This window comes from Emys orbicularis, chromosome 11 (assembly GCF_028017835.1).
Source record: "Emys orbicularis isolate rEmyOrb1 chromosome 11, rEmyOrb1.hap1, whole genome shotgun sequence".
In the NCBI taxonomy this organism is placed as follows: Eukaryota; Metazoa; Chordata; order Testudines; family Emydidae; genus Emys; species Emys orbicularis.
The window spans coordinates 46,269,093-46,294,656 of NC_088693.1; the positions used below are offsets into that span (position 1 = coordinate 46,269,093).

Below are 25,564 nucleotides of genomic sequence, written 5' to 3' on the forward strand. Positions count from 1 at the left end.
TGGTTTAAGATTTAAAGAGGCAGTGTACCTAGAAAAGAATACCTAATCACTATCAAGAACCAAAAGCTGTGAAACACTGTTCATAAAGAAACTACACATAACCGCTAATGAGTTCAGAGGCATGTGACAGTGCTCTTCTTCGGTGAACCTTACTAAGAGTGCATCTGAGCAAACTAATCACTGGATCAGGCAGCAAAACCTAGATTTGGTGCCTGACGGCTCCCCAACATTCAGCTCTTATTTTAAAGCCACATATTCATAGCTACCAGAGCCCCATATCTCAAGTAGCCCACAAGAAACTAAGGGTTCAAGGATAATCCCTACAATGAAGATAAAGACAAAAAGACAGTGAGCAAATCGTTTTGGCCTTTCAATATGTGGGACAGTTCAGCATGACATGTATAAATACTGATTCCTTAGCCACAGACTAAGCCCAATAGGATTACAACTGCTAATGTAGAGCAACAGATTAACTGGTGCTAATACTTGGAGAAAAAAGCTAAACTCCTCTGACAAACTTTATTTACTTTATAATCAATAAAAAGTGTAAGTTTTCAGCTGTATTGGACTCTCAGCTAGCCCATTGGGGGCCCTAAGAAGGAATATTTGCCCACTCCCCTCCCAACACATACTTGGCTTGCAACTAAAAGGGGCTTGAGCTGCTTGGGGCCCTAAGCAATTGCTTAGTCTGCTTATACCTAGCGCTGGCTCTGACTCTCAGTACGCAAGTTTCTTACTATGTAATTTTATACAAGCCCTACCAACGTGTTATTTTACAGTTTGCTTTGCAGCTAAATGTTATAACAATGTATCAGTTTTAAATGATTTGACACTATAATGCTAACCTTTCCCAGAAAAGGCAGATAAAGAAAAGAGTAAGATAATGAGCAGTGGTACATGTTACATTGCAATTTACTCATTTACCTATATCACATTCTCAAGCATGTGTGTGATATAGTAGTGAAGAGGTTGAGTATCTCTCTCTCACACACAGTCAGATTCCTAAAAATATATCACTATATAAAATATATTACTACAGAAATTATAATTAAAAGGTAATCTCTGGTGTGCTTCATAATATATGGAAGAAAAACACTAATTTAATATTAGTATTATAAATAGCAAGGCATAAAATATCCAAATTTCTGAGGAAAGTTTTGTATTATCATTTTCCACCAGCAAAAATTTTGAATATTTACAGGTATAGGTATTGCCAGCTACCTTCTTGTATTCTGTTCTATATATAATAACTCTCTACAACCATTCTGAAAAGATTATTAAAATATTTTTTATTGTTTGGGGGTGGGAGAGAAAACAAATGATATATAAAAATATTGTGATTTTTACTGTACTAACTAGCCACATTCTTATGTCACTTCAGAGGTTCACGTTCACTGTATGACACTTTTGAACAATGTATTTTAAGTTTTGAAGATGAATGTATGTAGCTGTTAATTTATAATGAATGCAGACTGAATCCTTAGCACAGAGGATTCTTTGAAGATTTCAGAAAACAATGTTTATTCTAAGTACCTAATATTACAGTATGTATGTGAACTATGGCACATAATAACCTTACTGCCCAACAAAATCCAAAGCCAATATTTGAAAGGACATCAACATTGCTATTAGTGAGGTACCTAAACTTCTAAAAAGAGTACAAGTGAACACTACCAAAACTTGTATTCATTCCCAATTAAAACTGTTCTAAATGTACAAATAAATGTGTATTTCTATACTAACATTTATAGAACTGTCATGTAATTTTCCCAGTTTACCTGTAGGAGGAGTGTTAGGCAGCTAATAAATCTTGCAGTACCCTGGATATTGCCAAAGTAGAACTGCCTTCAGAATAATATGTTTTTAGTTAGTTCAGACAGCATTTTATATAATAAAAAAATGAGGAATAATTTAAAACTATTCTTTTGTTAGTAAGAGAAACAGGTGGTTAATGTCATTACAATGGTGCTTAGTTTCATTTCCTATTAACTAACATATCTACAAAAGCTTTTGTATAAACTTAGCTATTGGCAGGTTATTTGGTTTATAGAAAAAAACTCCATTAGCTATTGCATAAACAGTGTTAATAGACTAATGATAATATTACCCTTTTAAAAAGTTAAAACATACCCTCTGTTTATTTCCATTTTTTTAAAAAGCAACTGAGGCAGAAACCAGCTAGATGAAAGATGGTTAGTCTTACTTGTGCACATTAAATTATTAAAAATATTCATAGCAACTCTTCATTATTGTCATACCTTGTTATTTCAGTATATCTGTTACAGATTATACAAATGTTTAAATGATAACTAGAACTTGTATAAAGCTGGAGATTTTTTTCTTAAAATTTGAGACTAAGAAAAGTCAAAATGCTATTGTTAACTGACTAATTACCAGTATACAAGAAAATTAGTTTCTATTCATCTATGTGTGTTCCATGCCTCACCTCCTATTTCTTTAGTTGAACTTACATTACAAATAAAATTATTTTTAAAACAAACACAAATATTGGCACTAACATCATACACAAACCCAAACACATTATTATTCTTACATGTGCATTATTATTATGCACATGTAAGAATGATAGGAGCAAGCCCAAAAGTTAGGCAAAAGAACTTTTGGCCTAACTTTTGGGCTTGCTCCTATCATTCTTACATGTGCAATCTCAGTGAAATCATGGGACTACTCACATGAGTAACCACTGCCTGATAAGGCCATCTGTCTGTATTTTGTCTAGTCTGGGAAGTGATCCTGTTTTCATTTACTTTAATAGAAGCAGGTTTGGGCCCTTAAATTGTAAGGTGCATAATCTTTGGTGCAGTAACCTGTCCTTTTACATGTGCATAAGGTATGAAACATATTAATAGTGACATATTAAAAATAATTAATATCTGAAAATATAAAATTGTTTGGGGTATGAAAATTTTTAATCCCACCTGCCTGTAAATTTGCTCTCTTCTGACTGGAAGCACAGATTCTGGGTTTCTCTCTCTCCCTTCTAGAACAAATATGCAGGAAAAAATGGCCAATCAGATTGATGGATTTTTACTCCCTGTAGCAATGACTTCTCTACATTCCCCATATGATTCCTTCTGAAATGAAATAAATCCAGTTAAGTTTTTGTATCTCCCTACTGTGGAAGAATAAAACATCTCCTTTCCTTTCACGAACCAAATCCCTTTATAGCGGTATTTGTGCTGAATCAACCCGCTCACAGAAAGCAAATTTACAAGTAAATAGGATTTACTTTATTTATAATAATAAATAAATAAAATTTATTTATTTAAATTTGTCCTTCCATGCCCGGACCTTCAACACCACACATATTGGGATCTTAATCGTAATATCTTAGAAGACATCTGAGGAGGAAAGGAACAGGAAACATGACTGACAACTATTTTGGGGGAATAACAGGAACTTGTCTACTGTTTCCTCGCTTGTCTACTGTTGTAGTTCCTCTGAAGTTATGCTTACCAGCTTGTAATTGCCAGGATCACCTCTGGAGCCTTTTTTAAAAATTGGCATCCAGTCATCTACTACAGAAGCTGATTGAAATGACAGGTTACAGACTACAGTTAATAGTCCTGCAATTTCATATTTGAGTTTCTTCAGAGCTCTTAGATGAATACCATCTGGTCCTGGTGACTTATTACTGTTTAATTTACCAATTTGTTCCAAAATTTCCTTATTTCCTTTATCATCACCTCCATCTGGGACAGTTTCTCAGATTTGTCACTAAAAAGAATGGTTCAGTTGTGAGAATCTCCCTCACATCCTCTGCAGTGAAGACTGATGCAAAGAATTCATTTAGCTCCTTTGCAATAGCTTTATCTTCCCTGAGTGCTCCTTTAGCACCTCAATTGTCCAGTAGCCTCACTGATTGTTTGGCAGGCTTCCTGCTTCTGATGTACTTTAAAAAAAAATTGCAGTTAGTTTTTGATTCTTTTTTTGGCCTGCCTAATTATACTTCTACATTTGACTTGCCAGAGTTTATGCTCCTTTTTATTTTCCTTGGTAGGATCTGACTTCAAATTTTTAAAGGATTCCTTTTTGCCTCTAACCACCTTTTTACGCTGTTCTTTAGCCACGGTAGCATTCTTTGATCCTCTTATTTTTTTAAATTTTGGGCTAAACGTTTAATTTGAGCCTCTGTTGTGGTTTCAATGCAGCTTGCAGGCATTTCACCTTTGTGACTGTTCCTTTTAATTTCTTTCTAGCTTCCTCATTTTTTTGTAGTTCCCCTTTGGTGGGCTTCTTTGGAATTTCCCCTACCCCCACCCCACAAAGATGTTAAATTTAATTATATTATGGTTTCTATTACTAAGTGGTTCATCTATATCCACCTCTTGGACCAGATCCTGTGCTCCACTTAAGACTAAATCTAGAATTCCAGGACTAGCTACTACAAGAAGCAGTCATTAATAGTGTCTAGAAACTTTATCTCAGCATCCCTAGCAAGTGTCCCTCAGCATCCTTAGCCCTCCAGACATATGTGACAGACAGTAGAAAAAGGAAAAAACTCGTTCTCCAAAGGTGAAATCCTGATCTCAATGAAGTCAATGGTAAAACTCCCCAATTGTATCGTCTCCACACAGCCATGCTACAGAAGTCAAGTACATAGTCAAAAAGTAAACTTATTGAGCAATAATTGGCAATTAGGAAGCAGATGCAATTCTCTCAAGCCTTACATTCCATAGATCAAGGGTGTAACCTAGATTGTGAACTCTTGGGAAGAAGACCATCTTTTTAATAAGTGCACAGAACCTCTACAATGGGGCCGAGATACTGATTGGAACCTCGGGTGCTATACAAATAATCAATACTTCTCTCACTAAACAATTCTTAGTTCCTCTCTACTTTATAGAAAACGTATTTGTAGATGGATTTTGAAGTACTCATGTACTGAAAAAAAATTCAAATCCTTTTTAGAGACTTAGTATAAAGAATCAAACTTCCTAGATCCAATACAGGGTGGTTACAAATTAATTTAACTGGTTCCAGCAAACCTTCATTGATTTGGAGTGCTACTTTCTCTTGTAGCTCCAAGACCTCAGATAATTTATTCATCTAACTGGGTACAGCTACAAGCTATTCCATCCACTCTGTCCTGGAAGTCTTTGTGTCAGCTGGAAAAGAAAAGGAAGCTTTAAGACAACTACAGCAAGGGATGAAGCAGAGGGGTTGCTATGACTGGTTTCTCCTCTTCCTGAGTGTGCATCTGATTCTAGATCAGGTAGTACCTCCTTTCCAAAGGACTCAGATGGAGGAGGCTAAAGAATCGCTACAGGATCCTTCATCTTCTTTGGAGGAGACTTCCCAGGTGTAGGACACCTATGCCTCTTTTCACTACCTTTCACTAAGAGGCCACCGATGCAGAAGGCAGAGGATCATAGGGCCTCATAATCTACAATACTTACACAAAAATATATTATGTATCTGTACAAGGAGGCACCTGAAGCACCAAATATTTTCCTATATTATGAATCAGACTCCCAGGGATGTGGAACTGCAGCAGTATGGAATGAAATCAGCTTATCAGAGCTAAGAAGTCCACCACACAAAATTTGGATCCAGCAGCAACTGAATACATCCTGGATCCTTTGAGAAAAAGAGCTTGAGCCAGACCCTAGATTCCTAATAGTACCAACACACTCACCCACACTCTGCTGAGGGGAAGATAATTCCATAGAAAATATTTGAAGGAACTAGTCTGACAAATCCCCTGGGAGAAATAGTTGAGGCTCTGCACAGATGACTGTTTCACATCATCCAACAGGGCTTCTATCAAGTCTCTGGAGACTGCTGGGTCAGACGATTTGACTAGACAAGTCCAGCAAGCACCCCGGTGCAGACAAGTGATCTGACTGCATCCAAGAAACCCTATAATTCTGAAAACTCCTAGGATTTGGAGATGCTTACCCCGCTGGGATACAGCCAGATCGAATGGCGATATCTTGCCAGACTATGGCTTTTTCTCCCCTGTGGTCTCTTGGAACTAATGGCTGAAACTATAAGTGGTTCTTTCCTTGACTTCATCCAAAGAACACTGATCCCTGAATGGAGTAATTTTCCTCAAGGCAGAAAAGGCACTTTTCATGCCTATCTGATGTGGGATATAATGCAGGGCAAAAAAAAAAAAAAAGTCATAAAATATTTGTTTAGACGTATGTGCATCATCTTGCACAACACCAAAAATGACCTAAATTTACCCCCAATATTTGAGGAAACATTTGAAAAGTAAAAATAATAAAACAAACTTTTTGGCCTTTAAGCAAATACAACCTGCTCATTGGTGGGTGTCTATCCATTGGGCCAGGACTGGCAGGAATATGGAAATGTAATAATGCAGCTTTTGCAGCATTAGTGTACGCTTGAAAACAATTTTGGAAAAAGTTACTACAGTATAGAAATTGAAGTTGTGCTGGAAAAGTAATCAACACTTTAGCTAAGATCAAGACCCCAGGGTGCATGCTGTTCAACCAGGCTAGGGACTGGAGAGAAATTCAGGGGACTGGGGAAGGAATCCTCTTCCCCACGTAACAAAGTGCTTGCCAGGACACTCATCAGAAGCTATTTTACTTCAATGTACCTAAAATCCCTTATGGGGGAGGAAGAATGGGAAGATCCACAGAGCAGCATTCCTCCCACCCCTTGTACTTTATTGCAGAGGTGACTCATACATAAACAGTGTTCCATGCTATGTGAGATCTCTTTCTCCCCTAACCTCCCACACATGTGAGGCTACAGAGAAGGGAGCTGGATTTGCTCCATTGACTACAAAAAGGGGTTAGTACCTTCGGCATGGGAATAAAAATAGTCAAAAGGAGGAATGGATTTTGTTTTTACATTTACATCCATGAATAAAAAACACCACTACCACAACTTGGGAAAGCCAGACCATAAAGTCCTACATTATTTTGTGGTTTCAGGTAATATCCTGGTTCATGCAATCTCTAATGTAGTAGTTTAAATCATCACCAGAAACCTTCAATGACATGGTAGCTTTGTAAATTCCCAGCAAATTTACATCTGTTCAGCTGATCAGGTTTGATCCAACTAGCAAGGGTTTGAGTTAAAGCAAGAACAGCCTTGTGAAAGGAAAGGATTATATAGGAAGTTTAATAACTCAAGAAGAGTCCACAAATAAATAACATACATCATCAGACCCATGTGAGATTCAAGCTTTCCTTTTTTAATAAATCAAACAGCAACGTAAAAACCCCCACACAAAGTGTAAAATATTCCTAAAGTAGAAAAACTATAAAAATAAAATATAATCAATAAATAATGGAACTGCTAAAACTAAAGCAGTGAAATGAAATAAAACCAGATGGGTAATATTGCATTTAATTCAATTCTCAATGCACTACTTGCACATAAAGCCAATAAGGATTATCAGTAAATTCAGGTTGTCTTGGTTGCTTACGTATCAGTTTAAAAAAAAAAGGATTAAATCATGTTCAAAAAGCAACTTACCTGTGACGTCAGTTTTGATGTCAGCAAGCTTAAAGAGAGGTGCAACTTGTTCATAATAAACATGAGTAGCTTCTCTTTTATGACTGTTTGGGTTAACAAATACTTTTAGGAACTTTGGTCTATTTGGAAAGCCTAAAAAAAAAAAAGCACAAAAGGTTTCAAGACAAATACCATTTGGATATTTTTACAGGTGAATCAAACTTTCTAAGCAAACATCCTTGAGAATACTGGGAAAGCTTTACATTAAAAAAAAAAACCCTAAACATATTAATAAAGTGTTTTTGATTTGGTTTGAGGGTAGTAGTTATAATAAACCTAGAGGCCCTTATTGTCTTCTTGAATGAGTGTGCTCATTATCTTAATCTGACACTTAATCCTGGGGCCACTGAAGCGCTGACCTGCTTATTAGTCTACAGCTAAGAATAACCAGTAGGAGCAAGTTAGTCACCATCACCTACAGCATTATGTGCCAGTAACAGTGAGTCTGATCTTGAGCTGTAAAAACTGAGGACTACTATGTAGAGTAACTGTTTCTTTGGTAATTCTCTACAATGTATGATTTGAACAAATTCATAATGAATTCTACAGTAAATTAATATCTGTACATGCATGCTCTCTAATAGAGATACCTACATACATATATGTGCTCTGTGCAGTACTGCATTCAAGTGTAAATTCAGAAAACATGTAATACAGTTTGTTATTCAACTGTAAGCTTGCACAAGGGTTCAAGAAGGTTGCGAGGGAACAGCATTAATACTAGCAGAGCTGCTAAGCATAATGCTTTCAATATGAAAGTGCCTTACGCTCAGTTGTACTAAGTGAAAAAATTATCTCCAAAGCCAGAAGGAGACATAACTAAAAATTTTACTTCTCACCCTAAATGGGACATTAGTTCAATCCTTAAAGCCAGATACATCTTGCAATTGCTGATTAGGATCCCTGCCTTTTCTTCACTCACCTTACTTCGAAGATTGAAAAGAATAACAAAACATCTGAACACCCATCTGAACATTTGAATTTTAAAAGGTGCCTATACCATACTCTAAGAGACTCAACAAATGCTAATAATAAAGCTATTTCAATGTCAAGGAAAAATATATTTTTGCACTGAAGACAATTAACTTTTCCAAGTATCAAAACCTTGAAAACTCTAGGAATAAAAATTAGTACTACTAACCCATTTGTCTTGATGAATGTAAATTAAAGGACTAAAATTATTAAAGAATGTTTACTGTATATTTTCATCTTCACTGAAAACTGAAAGGAAGTATAGAAAAATCGAGCCCAGTTCTTCAAATGTTGATACATAATCTTGTCAAGATTAGCTATGAGCACCAAAATGAAGGAAACAAACAAAATAACCTGATGCTGGAGGAAGCAAATATTAATCACAAATCTCTTCTTCTATAAAAGCTTACAGTAACTTTAAAACTAGTTAATCCAAAATGAGTACCCTACAAAACTAGACAGACTACTATGACAGTGGCTCAGCATGTTTACTGTCTGCAACAGTCTGGCAGAGTGAATCACTTTTAATAATTATCCCTTAAAATACCAAGGGTCTCCAGGATGATATGCAACTAGAATAGGCACAATAGGAACACAAAGCAAAAATACTTGACAGAACTGAACCTTCTTGAGTGTTATAATTGTTTTAGAGATTTTGGTCATATGTACATTTGAGAATCGGTTTCAGATATACCCCACCCCAGAAGATCTGTACTTTTTTTGGCATTTAGTTTCCTTGTTTTTCAGATTCCTCATATTATGGTGATAGCCTTTCAAGCAGAAGGTGTCTGGACAGAGTTACTTTTAGAGCCTTTCTACTCCTTCCTTGAATAGGCCAGGATGTGTCTTTTGGTCCCAACCACTGGTCAGAGAGGTCTCTTGAACTAGAAATTTACTGCCCTGATCATGCTCCCAAAAAATCTATTGTTCTGTAGTTGAGGATTTAAATTCATTCTTAAACATAGACCCTACTAATACAAGACAATGCCATGCCACTGTACTGTAGGCTATCCTAATTAAGTTTTAAACAGCATATTTATTAACCAATACCTTTACTATAAGTCATTTGGTACAAAATTTTATGTATGCACCTCTCAAAGTAAAGCCATAGACATGTATGAAATAGCAACAACATAGTAACAGAGTAGAAAAATGTTTACTTCTATTCCAGTTTGAATAATTTTTCAAATCAACTCACAACCTCAAGGCCTTGCTGAAGTGAATCTCTAGGTTCATTGTAAAAATCATTGACCCTCTTTCTCTGAGGTAGATAAAGAAGGTCGGCACTCTGATTGCCCAGCCCCCCCTCCTTCCCCCTCCCAGTCAAATAAGCTATTTCCCTTGTAAGTAAACATGATAAATAGCAAAAAGCACAAATCAAGACTATAACTGAGACATGAAATTTGCCCCTGTAGATGGTGCTATTAATGAGCTGCCTGTAGGGCTCTTCCTTTTGCTCTTTTCTACTGGTAACATTCAAACACCATGAGAAACAAAATGGAGAAGTTATTCACCTTGTGCAGTAACTGGAGTTCTTGGAGGTGTGTGTCCTTCCTTTCCCCCTCCCCCTCCCCCCCACCCTCTGGGTGCTCCATCCCAAGCATGCATGCACCTCTGTTCCTTTGATCGGAGATTTTTGGTAGTGCCCATTCAGCCTGCGCACACACCTCACACATCCTCGTGCCCTGCAATGAGAATATATAGGGCTGCGCAGGCAAACTGCCCTCAGTTCCTTCTCTACTGAAAAGTCCTGCAAAGGAAATTCTAAGCAAAGAGAAAGGAGGTGGGTAATGGAGCACCCATAGGGACATACATCTCAAAGTGTTCCAGTTACTGCACAAGATGAGTAAGCACTTCTTCAAGCAGTGTCCCTGTGGGGGCTCCACTCGAGGTGATTCCTGAGCAGTATTCCCACAGGCAGGAGGGTGCTTCGGAGCAGAGTCTAGTATTGAGCACAGAACTGCATTTCCAGCTGCAGCATCTGATCTAGAAGCATGAACCAAAAGCACAGGGCTGCAGCTCTGCAAATTTCAGTCACAGGAAAATCCTTGAGTAAAGTCATAGACACAGACTGCGGCCTCTAGAAGGAGGCTGAATGTTGGCAGTCTCATAACATGAGATAAATACACCCAAAAATCCCCCTCAAGAGTCTTTGGATGGAGATTGTGGATCCTTTGGATCTGTCTGCAATTGACAGTTTGGGAGGCTTTCTGAATGGTTTGGTTCTGTCCAAATAGAAGGACAATGCCCTTCTGACATCCAAGATAAGGAAGATTTTTGCCTACTCTGATGTGGTTTCAGGAAAAAAAGAACTGAGAAATGAATGGTTTGGCTGATGTGAAATTCAGAAGACACTAATTACAACCACATCCTAAGTTTTTTACCTAAACCTTTTCCTTGAAGAACACTGCAAAGCCGGCAGGATCTGACATTAAAACCGTCACCCTGCAGTCACAAGTGATAGCCACCAAGACAGCTGTTTTCATAGGCAAAACAAAAAACATGTAGCTAATGGCTCAAAAGAGTTTTAAGACAATTAAAAAGAAGGTTTAAATCCCATATTGGACAAGGTTCTCTAATCTATGGAAAATGATTCATCAGTCTGTGACGGGTTGGGTCACAGAGAGTCCCTTGGGACTGATGTGCTGAGACTACCTCTGAGCCCGTTTTCCCTGCCAGCTTGGGACTTCAGAACCCTGTCTTGTTGAGCCAGATACACTAATCTGCTGCAGCACAGACCCAGGGTCTGACCCACAACCCCAAAGCTGCAGACTTAACTGAAAACGGCTTAGCAAGTGCTCCTGTCTCTAGCAACCAGACACCCAGCTCCCAATGGGATCCAAACCCCAAGTGAATCTGTTTTATTCTGTATAAAGCTTATACAGGGTAAACTCAAATTGTCTGCCCTCTATAACACTGATAGAGAAATATGCACAGCTGTTTGCTCCTCCGGGTATTATTAATTAACCCAGAGTAAGTAATTAAGCAAAAAGTGATCTTATTAAGTATAAAAAGTAGGATTTAAGTGGTTCCAAGTAATAACAGACAGAACAAAGTGAGTTACCAAGCAAAATTAAACAAAACATGCAAGTCTAAGCCAAATACATTTAAGAAACTGATTACAGATAAAAATCTCACCCTCAGCGATGTTCCAATAAGCTTCTTTCACAGACTGGACTCCTTCCTAGTTTGGGCCCAGCAATCACTCACACACCCGTAGTTACTGTCCTTTGTTCCAGTTTCTTTCAGGCATCTGAACAGTCTAGATCCATCCTCTTTGGAGCCCCCTTTCAGGTAGTTGAAAGCAGCTATCAAATCCCCCCTCATTCTTCTCTTCTGCAGACTAAACAATCCCAGTTCCCTCAGCCTCTCCTCATAAGTCATGTGCTCCAGCCCCCTAATCATTTTTGTTTGTTGCCCTCCGCTGGACTCTTTCCAATTTTTCCACATCCTTCTTGTAGTGTGGGGCCCAAAACTGGACACAGTACTCCAGATGAGGCCTCACCAATGCCGAATAGAGGGGAATGATCACGTCCCTCGATCTGCTGGCAATGCCCCTACTTATACAGCCCCAAATGTCGTTAGCCTTCTTGGCAACAAGGGCACACTGTTGACTCATATCCAGCTTCTCGTCCACTGTAACCCCTAGGTCCTTTTCTGCAGAACTGCTGCTTAGCCACTCAGTCCCTAGTCTGTAGCAGTGCATGGGATTTTTCCGTCCTAAGTGCAGGACTCTGCACTTGTCCTTCTTGAACCTCATCAGATTTCTTTTGGCCCAATCCTCTAATTTGTCTAGGTCCCTCTGTATCCTATCCCTACCCTCCAGCGTATCTACCACTCCTCTCAGTTTAGTGTCATCTGCAAACTTGCTGAGGGTGCAGTCCACGCCATCCTCCAGATTATTAATGAAGATATTGAACAAAACCAGCCCCACGACTGACTCTTGGAGCACAAAACTCCCACTGGGACCTGAGGTCTCCAGAACATTCTTCTCAGACAGTAGCTGGGACTTGTTAGAAGGAAACCTAGTATTCCTACTTTTCTTGTCAATACCCACAAAAATAGAATGTGAAGCTCTCTGCACTGCAGACACCAATGCAGGTACTGCATCCCCTGAGGCTTTCAGTGACTGAAAACTTGACAGGGCACTAAGTGTGCTCGGAGCCCTGTGGACAGAGGGTTCTCTGATAATGGCCCCCCAACCCTCAAGATCTGCTTTTGAAGGAGGAGCAGATCATACACTTACTAACATAATCCCAACTATACACATAAAATGATGGGGTCTACATTTACCCCTGTTACCACTCAAGAAAGATCTTGGAGTCACTGTGGATAGTTCTCTGAAAACATCCTCTCAATGTGCAGCGGCAGTGAAAAAAATGAACAGAATGTTGGGAATCATTAAGAAAGGGATAGATAATAAGACAGAAAATATCATATTGCCTCTATATAATTCCATGATACACCCACATCTTGAATACTGAGTGCAGATGTGGTTGCCCCATCTCAAAAAAAATATATTGGAATTGGAAAAGGTTCAGAAAAGGGGACCAAAAATTATTAGGGGTATGGAACAGCTGCCATATGAGGCGAGATTAATAAGATTGGGACTTTTCAGCTTGGAAAAGAGATGACTAAGGGGGGATATGATAGAGGTCTGTAAAATCATGACTCGTGTGGAGAAAGTAAATAAGGAAGTGTTATTTACTCCTTCTCATAACACAAGAACTAGGGGTCAGCAAATGAAATTAATAGGCAGCAGATTTAAAACAAACAAAAGGAAGTATTTTTTCACACAACGCACAGTCAACCTGTGGAACTCCTTGCCAGTGGATGTTGTGAAGGCCAAGACTATAACAAAGCTCAAAAAAGAACTAGATACATTTATGGATGATAGGTCCATCAATGGCTGTTAGCCAGGACAGGCAGGGATGGTGTCCCTAGCCTTTGTTTGCCAGAAAAGCTGGGAATGGGAAACAGGGGATGGATCACTTGATGATTACCTGTTCTGTTCATTCCCTCTGGGGCATCTGGTATGGGCCACTGTAGGAAGACAGGATACTGGGCTTGATGGACCTTTGGTCTGACCCAGTATGGCCATTCTTATGTACTCATAATATGGGTGTCTCCCAAACAGCAGAGGAACTAAGAACATCCATCACTGACCAGGATAGCTTCCCAGCAGAAAGGACATAGCTTAAATCCTAGGGATCCTGGCATACCCCAGACCAAACTTCCAGAATAACCCCTCAAACCGGGGGCGGGATGGGGAACTACAACAACCCCAACAAATAATTAAACAAACTAAACTAACTAACTATACTAAGAACTAAGTCTAAGTAAAGCAGGCACACTCAATGCTCCATCTCAGACCAAAAACATGGAGAAAGAACTGAGGGAGGTTCACTTGCACAGCCATGTATATCCTCACTATGGGGCACCAGGAGGTGTGGAGTGCATGTATGGGCTGAATGGACACTGCTACCAACTATCTCTGATTAAAGGCACAAAGGCGGATGTGCACCTGAAGTGGAGCATCCTTAGGAGACACTACTCGAAGAAGAACCATCAGGTATGGCTCATCCTGGTTATTTATATCATGTATATCTTTACATCCTGGAAGAACAATCCTTGGTTTTATGGTATTATCTAAGAGAGCATCAGACAAAACAAATGTGTTGGAAAAAACTTCCGAACAATTCAATTATAAATTTGCATGAGTCATCCAGATATATTTCCATAGAATTCTCAAGGGAACCTGATGCTGGGCTCCTTTCCTCTTCCAATATCATGGATCCTCAAAGAATAACTAGCACTCTTGCAGTAGATGAATCCTCAAGAGATCACTTGAAGGCATGAGTCTCCTACAGAAACATGTATCTTCACAGAGAGGATACTAATGGCCTGCTCCCTTCTTCCAGGTATATGTCCTTCCTTCCTGAATATCTGTACTTCAAACAGAATACTTAAAAAGCTCCTGATAAAATCCACTCAAAAGATGAGCCATATTTCACCATCCAGAAGAGTGTGTCATTTTGGGTTCAGCTGCTGAAACTGACATTTATAGCATTTGCTATAACCAAGGTATACGCTTTTATGATGTTTCAATATTGAGTAATATGTGTACTCAATAATGTTAATGATTACTAATTTTTATTTTATATTAACTGCTTTGTCAGACTATGAGAAAGCAAAACAAGGAAAGCAATGTAAAAGTATATTGCTGAACCATAACAATAATGTCATTATCATAGTGATATAAATAAGCAGTACAGCTGAAAACACAAAGGTTCTCAGGCTGTAACACTTCATAGTTGCTACTATAAGACTGATAACTCAAGTAGTTTACCGTAGAATTACAGTGGCCTCTGATACTATCTTAATATTTTACAAGTAGATGGACTATTAAGAAGTAATGAGACTTTAAAATGTAAAATATAACAATATAATTAATTAGAACAAAAGTGGGACAAAAATTCATTTTCATGAATTATTACTTTGTCTAAAGTATATAGAGAGAAATCATGCATGCCTGTAGCAGAGGCAGAATTCCTATTTTTCCAATATTTTTACCTGTGGTGAAGTGAGCTGGCCTCAACCAACTTGGGGGAAAATAACTGTTTTAACTTTATACCATATCACCATTTTAATTGTACGTAGTCTAATTTGTCTGTAAAATATATATTTAAAACTACATGAACAAATAAATCTTACTATGAACAAACTAGGGAGAGAAGAGTTAGGGGTTGTGAAGGTTTGTATAGAATATGTGAAAAGGTGGAGAACTTTAAGCTGTTGGAGAACTGTAGGGATAAGACATACACAAAGAATGGAGTTATAATTTCACTGCCTGCCTAGGATCAGGAGAAAGGGCAGGGGGGAGGGGCAGCAAGAGAGATAGCAGAATATTGCTACCCCACTTAAAACTTTTAAATAGAAAACTTCAAACTTTATTTTTTTAAGATGCCTGTGCCCAAAAAGGACTATGCAAAGTATTAAAGTAATCCGGGCATTCAAATGAGGATAGGTATACGGCACATTTTAAAATCTTTTTAAAAAGGTAAATTTTAGGAGATTTGCATCTGAAAGTTTCATCGTTTTACCCCAAATTCATTACTGCAATTTTTTTCCCTATAAAGAATCTAAATTGCAATTCTAAAAATTTACAAATTGGTCTATCATTTAAATCTCGATTATTCTTTTCTTTAAAAAGTGAATTATTATTGATAAGTAGATTGGAGATATTACATGGATCCTAAAGTAATTCTTTGCAACACTATCCATTCACAGGAGAGAGCTGTTAATATAAGGAATAAACCATAATAATGTTATGTTCTGCTTTTTCTTTTTTTTTTACAACGTAGCTGGTTTAGAAAAACCAAAAAGAGTTAACAAACAACAAAATTTTATTTATAAAAAAGTAAGCATCTTTGACTTAAATTATTGACCAGTCACATGCAATTGATTGTTCAATATTTCAGCATGAAGAAATAGCCTATACTGATTATATGATTTTTGTGTGTACTAAATGGTTGCCAATAAACATGACTGGAAGATGGTCATGACAATAAACACTAGTTCAGGGGAACAGTGAAAAAAAAAGTTTACCATCGCATAGCAACTGTTAAAATGCAGGAAACGAGCCTGGACTTCTGAATTAAAGGTGAATTAAATAATTTCACCTTTAATGAAAAACTTTGTACAAAAACAAATTATGAATTGAAATCTTCAGAAAATCTCTTGAATTTAATAAATAATGATTGGTAACTCTTATTGCCAACATATACAATAAATAAGATTTACTACTAATTTGCAGCTGACTTCAGTCCTTCAGCCCTCTGGTATCCTCACAAACTGATATTCTGTTATATTGTTTACCATAGCTCCTCCATCTGAAGTGGACCAGCAATCTAAAACAGAATGGCCAACTGTTCCTCTGGTACTAACACATGTGCTAATATGCACTAGTTTAAACTTGATCTATCAGTGAATCAATGAACCATGAAGGGTGGGGGTTAATCAGGGTGTTTGGAAAACAAAGGCTCATAGGGCAGCAGAGACGCTGCTCTCAGACACACATCTGTGCTGTTTTCAGTACTTAGCTTTATGGCAGTAGGTTTATGTTACAAAAGTTAAGAGCTTGGAATCATGTCACTGCCATGTACATTTATAACTATTTTACACAATAAGCAACGTCAAGTATGTTACGCATCAGAAAAACTAATAATGTGAAACAAAGATTTGTTACTGTAACTATGGATACGCACCACTGTTAATGTTACACTAACCAAAGTTAATGTTTAACATTAATAGTATAATTAAAACTTCATGCATGAAGCTGCAGACATTCACATTAAATCTTAGTGTGCGAAGTATGCTGCAAAGCAATACATAAAATATAATACATTCTTATATTAACTGTTACTATATCATTTAGTTTCAAGCTAAATTTTAGATTACTACCCATTGAAGAAAATAAATAAAATACATTTAAACTCTCAGGGCCAAAAAGTTAAAGGCTTTCTAATATACTTTTATTGAATGTCTAAAAATGTCTATTTAGAGTTATATGAAATCTATATTATTGCAGATAAAAATATTGCTGAGTATTGTTACATCTCTTTTCTGGATCTTTTAGTTGTTTCCTACTAACATTTAACAGAACATACACTAATTTGTGCTAAAGACCATATTCTCTTAAATAAACACATTATTGAAAGAAAGCCTTATTTCTTTGTATGTACCCATATGAATAAAAGCAAAAAAGTCATCCTTCTGAAAATGTTGAGTCTAATTCAGAAAACATAAAATAAGGTATGTACTTATTCTTCATTTGAGGCAGTACAGAATACATGAAAATACATTACAAAACAGAGGTCTAAATAACTACACATAGGTGTTCAACTATGATGAGGCTGAGCATTGTAACATGGACAAGATAGAGTTGGAACTGAAGTTCTCAGAAAGCTGCACTCTCTACAGACTAGATACTCTTGGAACATATGTGATTACACACAAATTGGAAGCTATAGAGCAGTGTTTCTCAATCTTTTTGATACCAGGGACTGGCTTGCTGCCTTCCTAAACTGTGTCAGGGAGAGCTTGAGGATCGGCGCCGGACCATGGACCGATTGTTGAGAAACACTGCTATAGAGAATACTACTCAGAAAGAGGATGAAGGGGGCTGGTGAGGGGGAGAATACCACATACCAGGAACATTAATGTAGAAAACAACCCACAAAAAAGCAAAATGAAAATAATGTTTATTTTGCACTTCAGCAAAGGTTTTCAAGAGGTCTTCATCAGAACTGTCTTCAAAATATAATTCTTGTCAATTCACCCATACTAAACTTTTTGTAGTTTGTATAAACAAAAACAACAAAATCTTGACTTTTTCCATATAGGGTACAGAAAACAGTAATTACACTTATGTTAGATTATTAGGAACGCATCCTTCATTAATATTTAGCCACTGTGCCCAATAAAAATACATGTTTACTGTTAGCTGCTCACATGCAGTTACTCTGGTAACCCACCTGCTTTTCATTTGCTCCAGCCTAGGTGTAATAAAACATCACCCAGGTAAATAATGCAATTCACTTGAAACCTCATCTAAGTTCTAGATGCAACGCAATGAGAGATGCACATATAATCGGGAATAATTTTTTTTAAAAAGCACAAAACTTTACTTTGCAGATTTTTCTGTCACTGTAAAAAATGAAAACAAAACTTTTGAGAGATTTCCAATGAGTTGCTTTTGTAAAGATGTCATTCATAATGTTGCTTTGAAAACAAGCTGTGGGACAAAGCCATGAACATTCATGGCTGATCAGGGTAAAGTTTTCCAAAAGAGCCTGAACTTTATTGAAAGTGAATGGGACTTAGGAAATTCTGAAAATTTTACCCCTAAACAATAAAAAAAAATTGTCTCTGTTGATTTTCTAGATATAATTATGGGGAGAGGTTGTCTTATTTCTTTGATTTGTTTTCAAAAGTGAATTTGTATTGCAGAACTGAAACAAGAAAATTTGTGTTGTGGGTATTTTTGTTTTGTTTTATTTGTTTTTAAAATGACATATAAACTACACAGACTTTCTTTGATATTCTGAGGCTGCAGATTCCCCATACCCACAGAGGGTTGGAGAGATAATGTGTATTCTCCCCTGACACCTAAACATTACACAGTTGCAGGTCTGCGGAGGGAATGGGACTGACAAAAGAGCTAGAAATAGCCACATTGCACATAATACTTTTCTAAGGTCCAGGGGGGTTCCAACTGAAAAGCCACAAAGGGGTTACTTCTGGCTGAACCCAAAGCAACCTGAGTAGGCGATAGTGCAGCTGCCATTGGGGAACATATGGCATCACAGCTCCTGATGAATGCAGGGAACTCACAGAGGAAAGCACAGGCACTTGCGGCTTCTATGAAAGTAGCATGCGCTTACGATTATTCTGAGATCTGCAGGAATCTTTTCACTTTTGCATATTTAGATGTTTACGGGTAAAGCCCCCGCCGGACCTTTAAGGAAGAGGGAAGATGAGAAACACCTCAAATATTCCTATTCAGAAAATTTAGAGGAGAATGCAAGCAGAAATAGTAATATATACATTATTTTGCTTTCACTGGTATCCGCTTTTGATCACAGCTGGGTGGGAAACAGCTTTCCTGTCCTGCAAAGACTGAGATTTTAGAATTTTTTCCCAGTTCTGCATCAGGAACAAATTGAGATGTTTCAATATTTCCAAAGAGAAACCACCCAAAGTAGCCAATAGCCTAGTGGTTAGGGCATTCATCTGGGATGTGGCAGTCCCCAAATTCTAATTTCTGCTCTTCTTGATTCAGAGCAAGGACTGGAAGCTGGACCTCCCACATCCCCGGTGAATGTTGTAACCACCAGGCTATTGGCTTTTCTGGGGTGGGTCTCTCTCCATCTCTCCTGTTGCAGCTGTCTTGCTGTGTATAAATTAAATATTCATTTGACCAGAAAGGGAGATAGACTTTTTAGCCTGGTAGTTTAGGCAGGGACTTTTTAGCCTGGTAGTTTAGGCAGGGGACCTCCCCCATGTGTCAGGTGAGTGCCCTAACCACTAGATCACTTTGCTATTGGCTATTCTGGGGGGACAGGTCTCTCTCTCCTTCTCCCTCTCTACCCAACACACCTTTCAGATTAAAGTTTAATCAAAATCGATATGCTCCTGCAAAAAGTTTGGTTTTGACAAACTGGCATTTTCTGGTGAAAAACTGTTTTGTCAAAAACTTCCTCGACAGCTCTATATTTGACAGTGACGGAGATCTATCTCCTGTCTTTAACATAATAGAAACAGGAGAAGGCCATAAACTACAATTTATGAAAAGAATGGTCACATTAAAATATGGAAAGCTTTGGATTCAGTATTCCAGCTTCTGAGACTACAGTTCAGCAGCAGTTTGATAGTCTATAACAATGAAAATTGTTTTTCTTTCAAAGTAAAACTCATTTACTATTAATAGTCTGTGATCACAGAGATATAATTTTGGAGATCAGTCAGATATACTCTTCTTTGTCACAAACTCATTATATTCTGCATTTTTTGAAAAAGAGATGGAGAAAAACTATCACAAAGTGGAGCTTTTCTTGTTTTCACTAGTAATATAATTTTCCTACATTTGATATATTTATCTACCATAGAAAGAAACTTAAAGGATTACGTCTCTCTATATAATAATTTGTTCTTGTTAACTTAGCAGAAGTGCATGGAATGGTCAATTCTTTAAATTACACACTGCATCTCATCAGTGAAAGCCACTATAATGCCCTTTTCATTATTGAATTAAACCTATTTATTTTCTAGTGCTTCTCTCTCACTGAGAAAACATTAGTTTACTTATTAAAATATATATATTTTGATTTCAATTCAGAAAATATTTAACTATTCTTTTCCAAACACACATACCACCTACTAAACATTAGGATAAATTCTACACCATTACACAAGAGCAGAAGTATGGTGAGAAAACATGCAGCTTAAGAATAAAAAAAATAAATAGCAAGAAGAAGAAAGACCATAATAAAAATTGCATAGGGGATTTTTCATTTTGCATTTTAGATGATGGTTAAATGGTGGTATTTATATTTAATACCGTTTTGCTTGTTATATCTGTTTTTTTTCCAACATGTAGCCATCACAAAAAAATAATGACTTGCTTTGAACACCTACAAAAAGGTTCATATTAAATTGCAGTCAACTTCCCATAAAGTTAAATACTGCAATCATAACAACATCAGCAAAGTTTATTATTATTATTATTATTGTTACTCTACTGAATGGGAGTTAATAAGGATTGTCTACATGGCAGAGAATAGTAGTCTTTTTTTTACCCTCTCCCCAAAATACTGAGAAATATTGCCTTTCCCCCAATTTATCATTATTTTTATAGAACTTGTAAAAAAAAAAAAAATTGGATCAAATTCTCTGTTCATGAAAACTGGCACAGACCCACTGACTTTAATGTAGTTTTCCCATTTACACCTGCAGAGATTTTGGCCCAAAGTTTAAAGGCAGCATGCAAAGAAAAAAAACAGTGGTGATGAGAAGAATAAAATCTTTGCCCTTCCTGGTATGAAGAAACATGTTTAAATTATCTGAAACAGTGGCATACACTAAACCAGGTCTACTTTCTGAGAATTTCCACTACCAAAATATGTTCTCATGGCTGTTGGAGAACAGCCTGCCAAGTTGATATGCCAAGGTGTTTTAAAGGGAAGTGCAGCACATCAGTGTGATTTCATTCAGAATGCACCAATCCCTTAGCCATGTGGCTTCCTGACAGAGTGGAGATGATCTTGCACCCCCATGCCTGTTGACATAATGGATAGTTGTGGTACTGTCTATCAACAGTTGCATTTTGGATCCTGAAAGAGGCAAGAATGCTTTCATGTCAGATCAGTGGCACTAGGACATATATATGGAGGCGAGCTTCTTGAGAGGATCACAGGCCCCAAATCTGAAAGTGATTTAGATAAATCCCCCATCCTTGAATGGAAGCATCTGTCACCACAATCTTGGTAGGTAAAGGTGCAAAAAGAAAAAAAAGGCGGGTAGCGGGGTTCCATTGCACATCTGAAGAGGATCTTCCCACCATTTTAACTAAGAGTACTTCTTATGGGCCTGCAACCATCATATGTACATATGGTGTCTGATGGGTAGATACAATGATTTCAACCACCCTTGCATGGAACACAGATTAACTTTGGCATGCTATGTGACGTAAGTGAATGAGGTCACGTGATCTAAGACTGAGAAACCTTTTCAGTGATATTCTTGAGTAATCTTTAAGTTGGTTGGGGAGACCTGGGGAGATTTTGGAATCTCTCTTGTGGAAAGTAAACTCTCATTGACCTAGAGTCTAAGGTCACCCCCTACTCCATTGCCAAGTTTCAGAGCCCGAGCTCCAGCCTGAAGCCAGAAGGGGCATTCTCAGGCTTATAGCCCTGAGACAAGTTAGCTTGAGACAACTTATAAGTCTGATGACTCTTTTGCTTCAGTTTGCCACGTGCCAGGAACAGAATGAGAGGCTCGCTTTCAGTTGCCATATAGACATACCCTAAGTCTCATTGAAAGTCAATGGGAATTTAAGTCCTATTTTCAAGAGTAATGTAGGAGCTAGGCATTTTTTAAAATTTTACCCAGGATTCATCTCATCTAGCTCTCTCCTGAGTCCCCTATCATCTTGCTTCTGTCCCCTCCACTCCACTGGAAATACTCCTGCTGATCAAACAAAAATGTGAAGACCTCAGTAGAAAACATTCTTTATTAGGGGCTGTCAATTAATTGCAGTTCACTCACATATTAGTTCAAAAAAATTAATCGCGATTAATCACCGTTTTAATCGCACTGTGAAACAATAATAGAACACCAACTGAAATGTATTAAATATTTTGGGTGTTTTTCTACATTTTCAAATATACTGATTTCAGTTACAACACAGAATACAAAGTGTACAGTGTTCACTTTATATTATTTTTATTACAAATATTTGCACTGTAAAATGATAAACAAAAGAAATGGTATTTTTCAATTCACCTCATACAAGTACTGTAATGCAATCTCTTTATCGTGAAAGTGCAACTTACAAATGTAGTTTTTTGTTACATAACTGCACTCAAAAACAAAACAATGTAAAACTTTAGCGCCTACAAGTCCTCTGAGTCCTACTTCTTGTTCAGCCAATTGCTCAGACAAACAAGTTATTTTACCCTTACGGGAGATAATGCTGCACACTTCTGTTTTCACTTTCAGGTGACATTGTAAATAAGGTGTTCGCATGGCACTTTAGTAGCCGGGATTGCAAGATATTTACTTGCCAGATATGCTAAACATTTGTATGCCACTTCATGCTTCAGCCACCATTCCAGAGGACATACTTCCATGATGATGACACACATTAAAAAAATAATGTGTTAATTAAATTTGTGACTGAACACCTTGTGGGAGAATTGTATGTCTCCTGCTCTGTTTTACTCACATTCGACCATATATTTCATGTTATAACAGTCCCAGATGATTGACCCAGCACATATTGTTTGTTTTAAGAACACTTTCACAACACTTGCAGATATGACAAAAAACAAAGACAGTACCAACATGAGATTTCTAAAAATAGCTACAGTACTTAACCCACGGTTTAAGAATCTGAAATGCCTTCCAAAATCTGAGAGGGACGAGGTGTGGAGCATTCTTTCAGAAGTCTTAAAAAGCAAAACTCCAATGTGGAAACTACAGAACCTGAACCATCAAAAGAGAAAATCAACCTTTTGCTGGTGGCATCTGACTCAGATAATTAAAACAAACATGTGTCGGTCTGCACTGCTTTGGATCGTTATCAAGCAGAAACCATCAGCAGCATGGACGCATGTTGACGCATCAGCATGTTGAAGCATGAAGGGACATATGAATCTTTAGTGCATCTGGCACATAAATATCTTGCAACGCTGGCTACAACAGTGCCATGCAAAACCTGTTCTCACTTTCAGGTGACATTGTAAACAAGAAGCGGGCAGCATGGTCTCCCGCAAATGTAAACAAAATTATTGCCTGAGCGATTGGCTGAACAAGAAGTAGGACTGACTGGACTTGTAGGCTCTAAAGTTTTATATTATTTTATTTTATTTTTGAATGCAGTCATTTTTTGTATATAATTCTAAATTTGTAAGTTCAACTTTCATGATAAAGAGATAGCACTACAGTACTTGTATTAGGTGAATTGAAAAATACTATTTCTTCTGTTTTTACAGAGCAAATATTTGTAATCAAAAATAAATATAAAGTGAGCACTGTACACTTTGTATTCTGTGTTGTAATTGAAATAAATTTATTTGAAAATGTAGAAAACATCCAAAAATATTAAATAAATGGTATTTTATTATTGTTAAACAGCATGATTAATCATGTGATTAATTGCAATTAATTCTTTTTAATCACTTGACAGCCCTATTCTTTCTTAATTCAACAAATTGCTCTCATACTTTACCATAAATGACTGTAGAAATATTATGAACAGTACAGCACATTTCCACAGTTAATCGGTTTACTTTCTAAATGTAGATATTTTACTATTATTCTTCCTCTTTTTAAATTTTAAGTTTTAAATTGCAATAAGCAAGTTTATAAATTTCCTTAATGAGCAAAAGGTTTCAACAACTGTAATCTTTGTGTCCTTTATACTGAAATATTTACCTTTTACTTTCCAAACAATAAGCTGTTCTAAGACTACAGTAACCCACATTCAACATTACATATAGAATACATTACATATTACAGAACTAGTCCGATAATAAAACTATTATGAAGTTAGAAATGAGTTATCTTTGAAAAAAGTGCTTACCATTCAAAATTTCCTTCAAACATCTAAACCAGGAATGACAGTGGTCTTCACTTAAATTATTAAAATTGATGGCAGTGTCCTTTAGTTTATTTTCTTTTTTCAGGCATACAAAAATTGTGATACCTAACAATACACCACCTTTCTTCTGTCCTACAAAACGACGACGTTTCAATTTTACGGAAAATATATCTTTCATTTCAACAAACTCCTCTTTACATGGTAAGTTCATATTGGAATCACCTGTTAAAAGAACGAAAGCTATATTAACAGTGTGTATTAACCCACATCTCGCACTGATAGAAACCTTATATATTATATATGCAATGTTTTATATTTTAATTGTTTGGTCTACATCTTCAAATTTTGACTTATTGTGCATCAGTTGCATAAATCACTGGTTGTGTTCTTTGTATTCTAGTATTCAAGTTTAATATCCTGCTGTAAGAAATTAGCATTGTTTTATAGGTCTTGAACCTCCTTCTTTACATTTAGAAATTAGAGAAAGTTGTATTATATAAAAATTGTAAATTCCTCCATTCTGTAAATCTCTCCATCCCTAAATTCAGTCTCCTAAAACAAGCTCTCTGTGTCCATTAAATCACTGCATGGTCGTCTTAGCAGCTATCAGTATGCCAGCTTTATTTTCTCATTTGGTATAACTGCATGCTCTTCAGAAATGAGAAAGGTACTAGGTGAGAATACTAGAAAATATAGATCAGAGAAAGCAAACATCCCCCACCCCCACACACAGAAACATACAAAATAAACCAAACCAGAACTGGGTCACTGGTATTATTAACTTCTATTTAAATTTTCAGTTAAGTTTGACTTGGAACAAAACAGCCTGAGATTCTAGTAGCAACTCAAACCCTCAGTCCCTGGAGACTGGCAATGGATTGGGAGCACTATATCAAGGCTACAGAAATGTTTCTAATGTATCTTTGGATGCCAGACAGTCTCTGGGATGCATGCTTATGAAAGCTGACCTTGAGGATGCCACCTTGAAATACCTCTTTGAGAAGTACCATTGACCCATTTAAAGCTTATGCAGGCCTATCCCCTCCTACTCTCATATCAGAAAGTAGAGAGAGTAGATTCCTCAAAGCCAAACTGAGTTTGGGTAGGGATGACATGCGAGAGATTATCCTAGACCAGGAGTGAGCAAACTTTTTGGCCTGCAGGCCACATCGGGTTTCCAATATTGTATGG

The 25,564-nt window shown here is 37.1% G+C and overlaps 1 protein-coding gene across 1 annotated transcript in view; it reads right to left on the minus strand.

Annotated features, from left to right (window-relative positions):
* CERKL (ceramide kinase like) overlaps positions 1-25,564 on the minus strand; it is a 96,691-nt gene that overhangs the window by 26,189 nt on the left and 44,938 nt on the right. The window contains exons 2-3 of the mRNA XM_065413664.1: positions 24,356-24,595; positions 7,480-7,611 (exon numbers count right to left, since the gene is read on the minus strand). Coding sequence (XP_065269736.1) covers positions 7,480-7,611; positions 24,356-24,595 — 372 coding nt within the window. The remainder of the gene's footprint in view (positions 1-7,479; positions 7,612-24,355; positions 24,596-25,564) is intronic.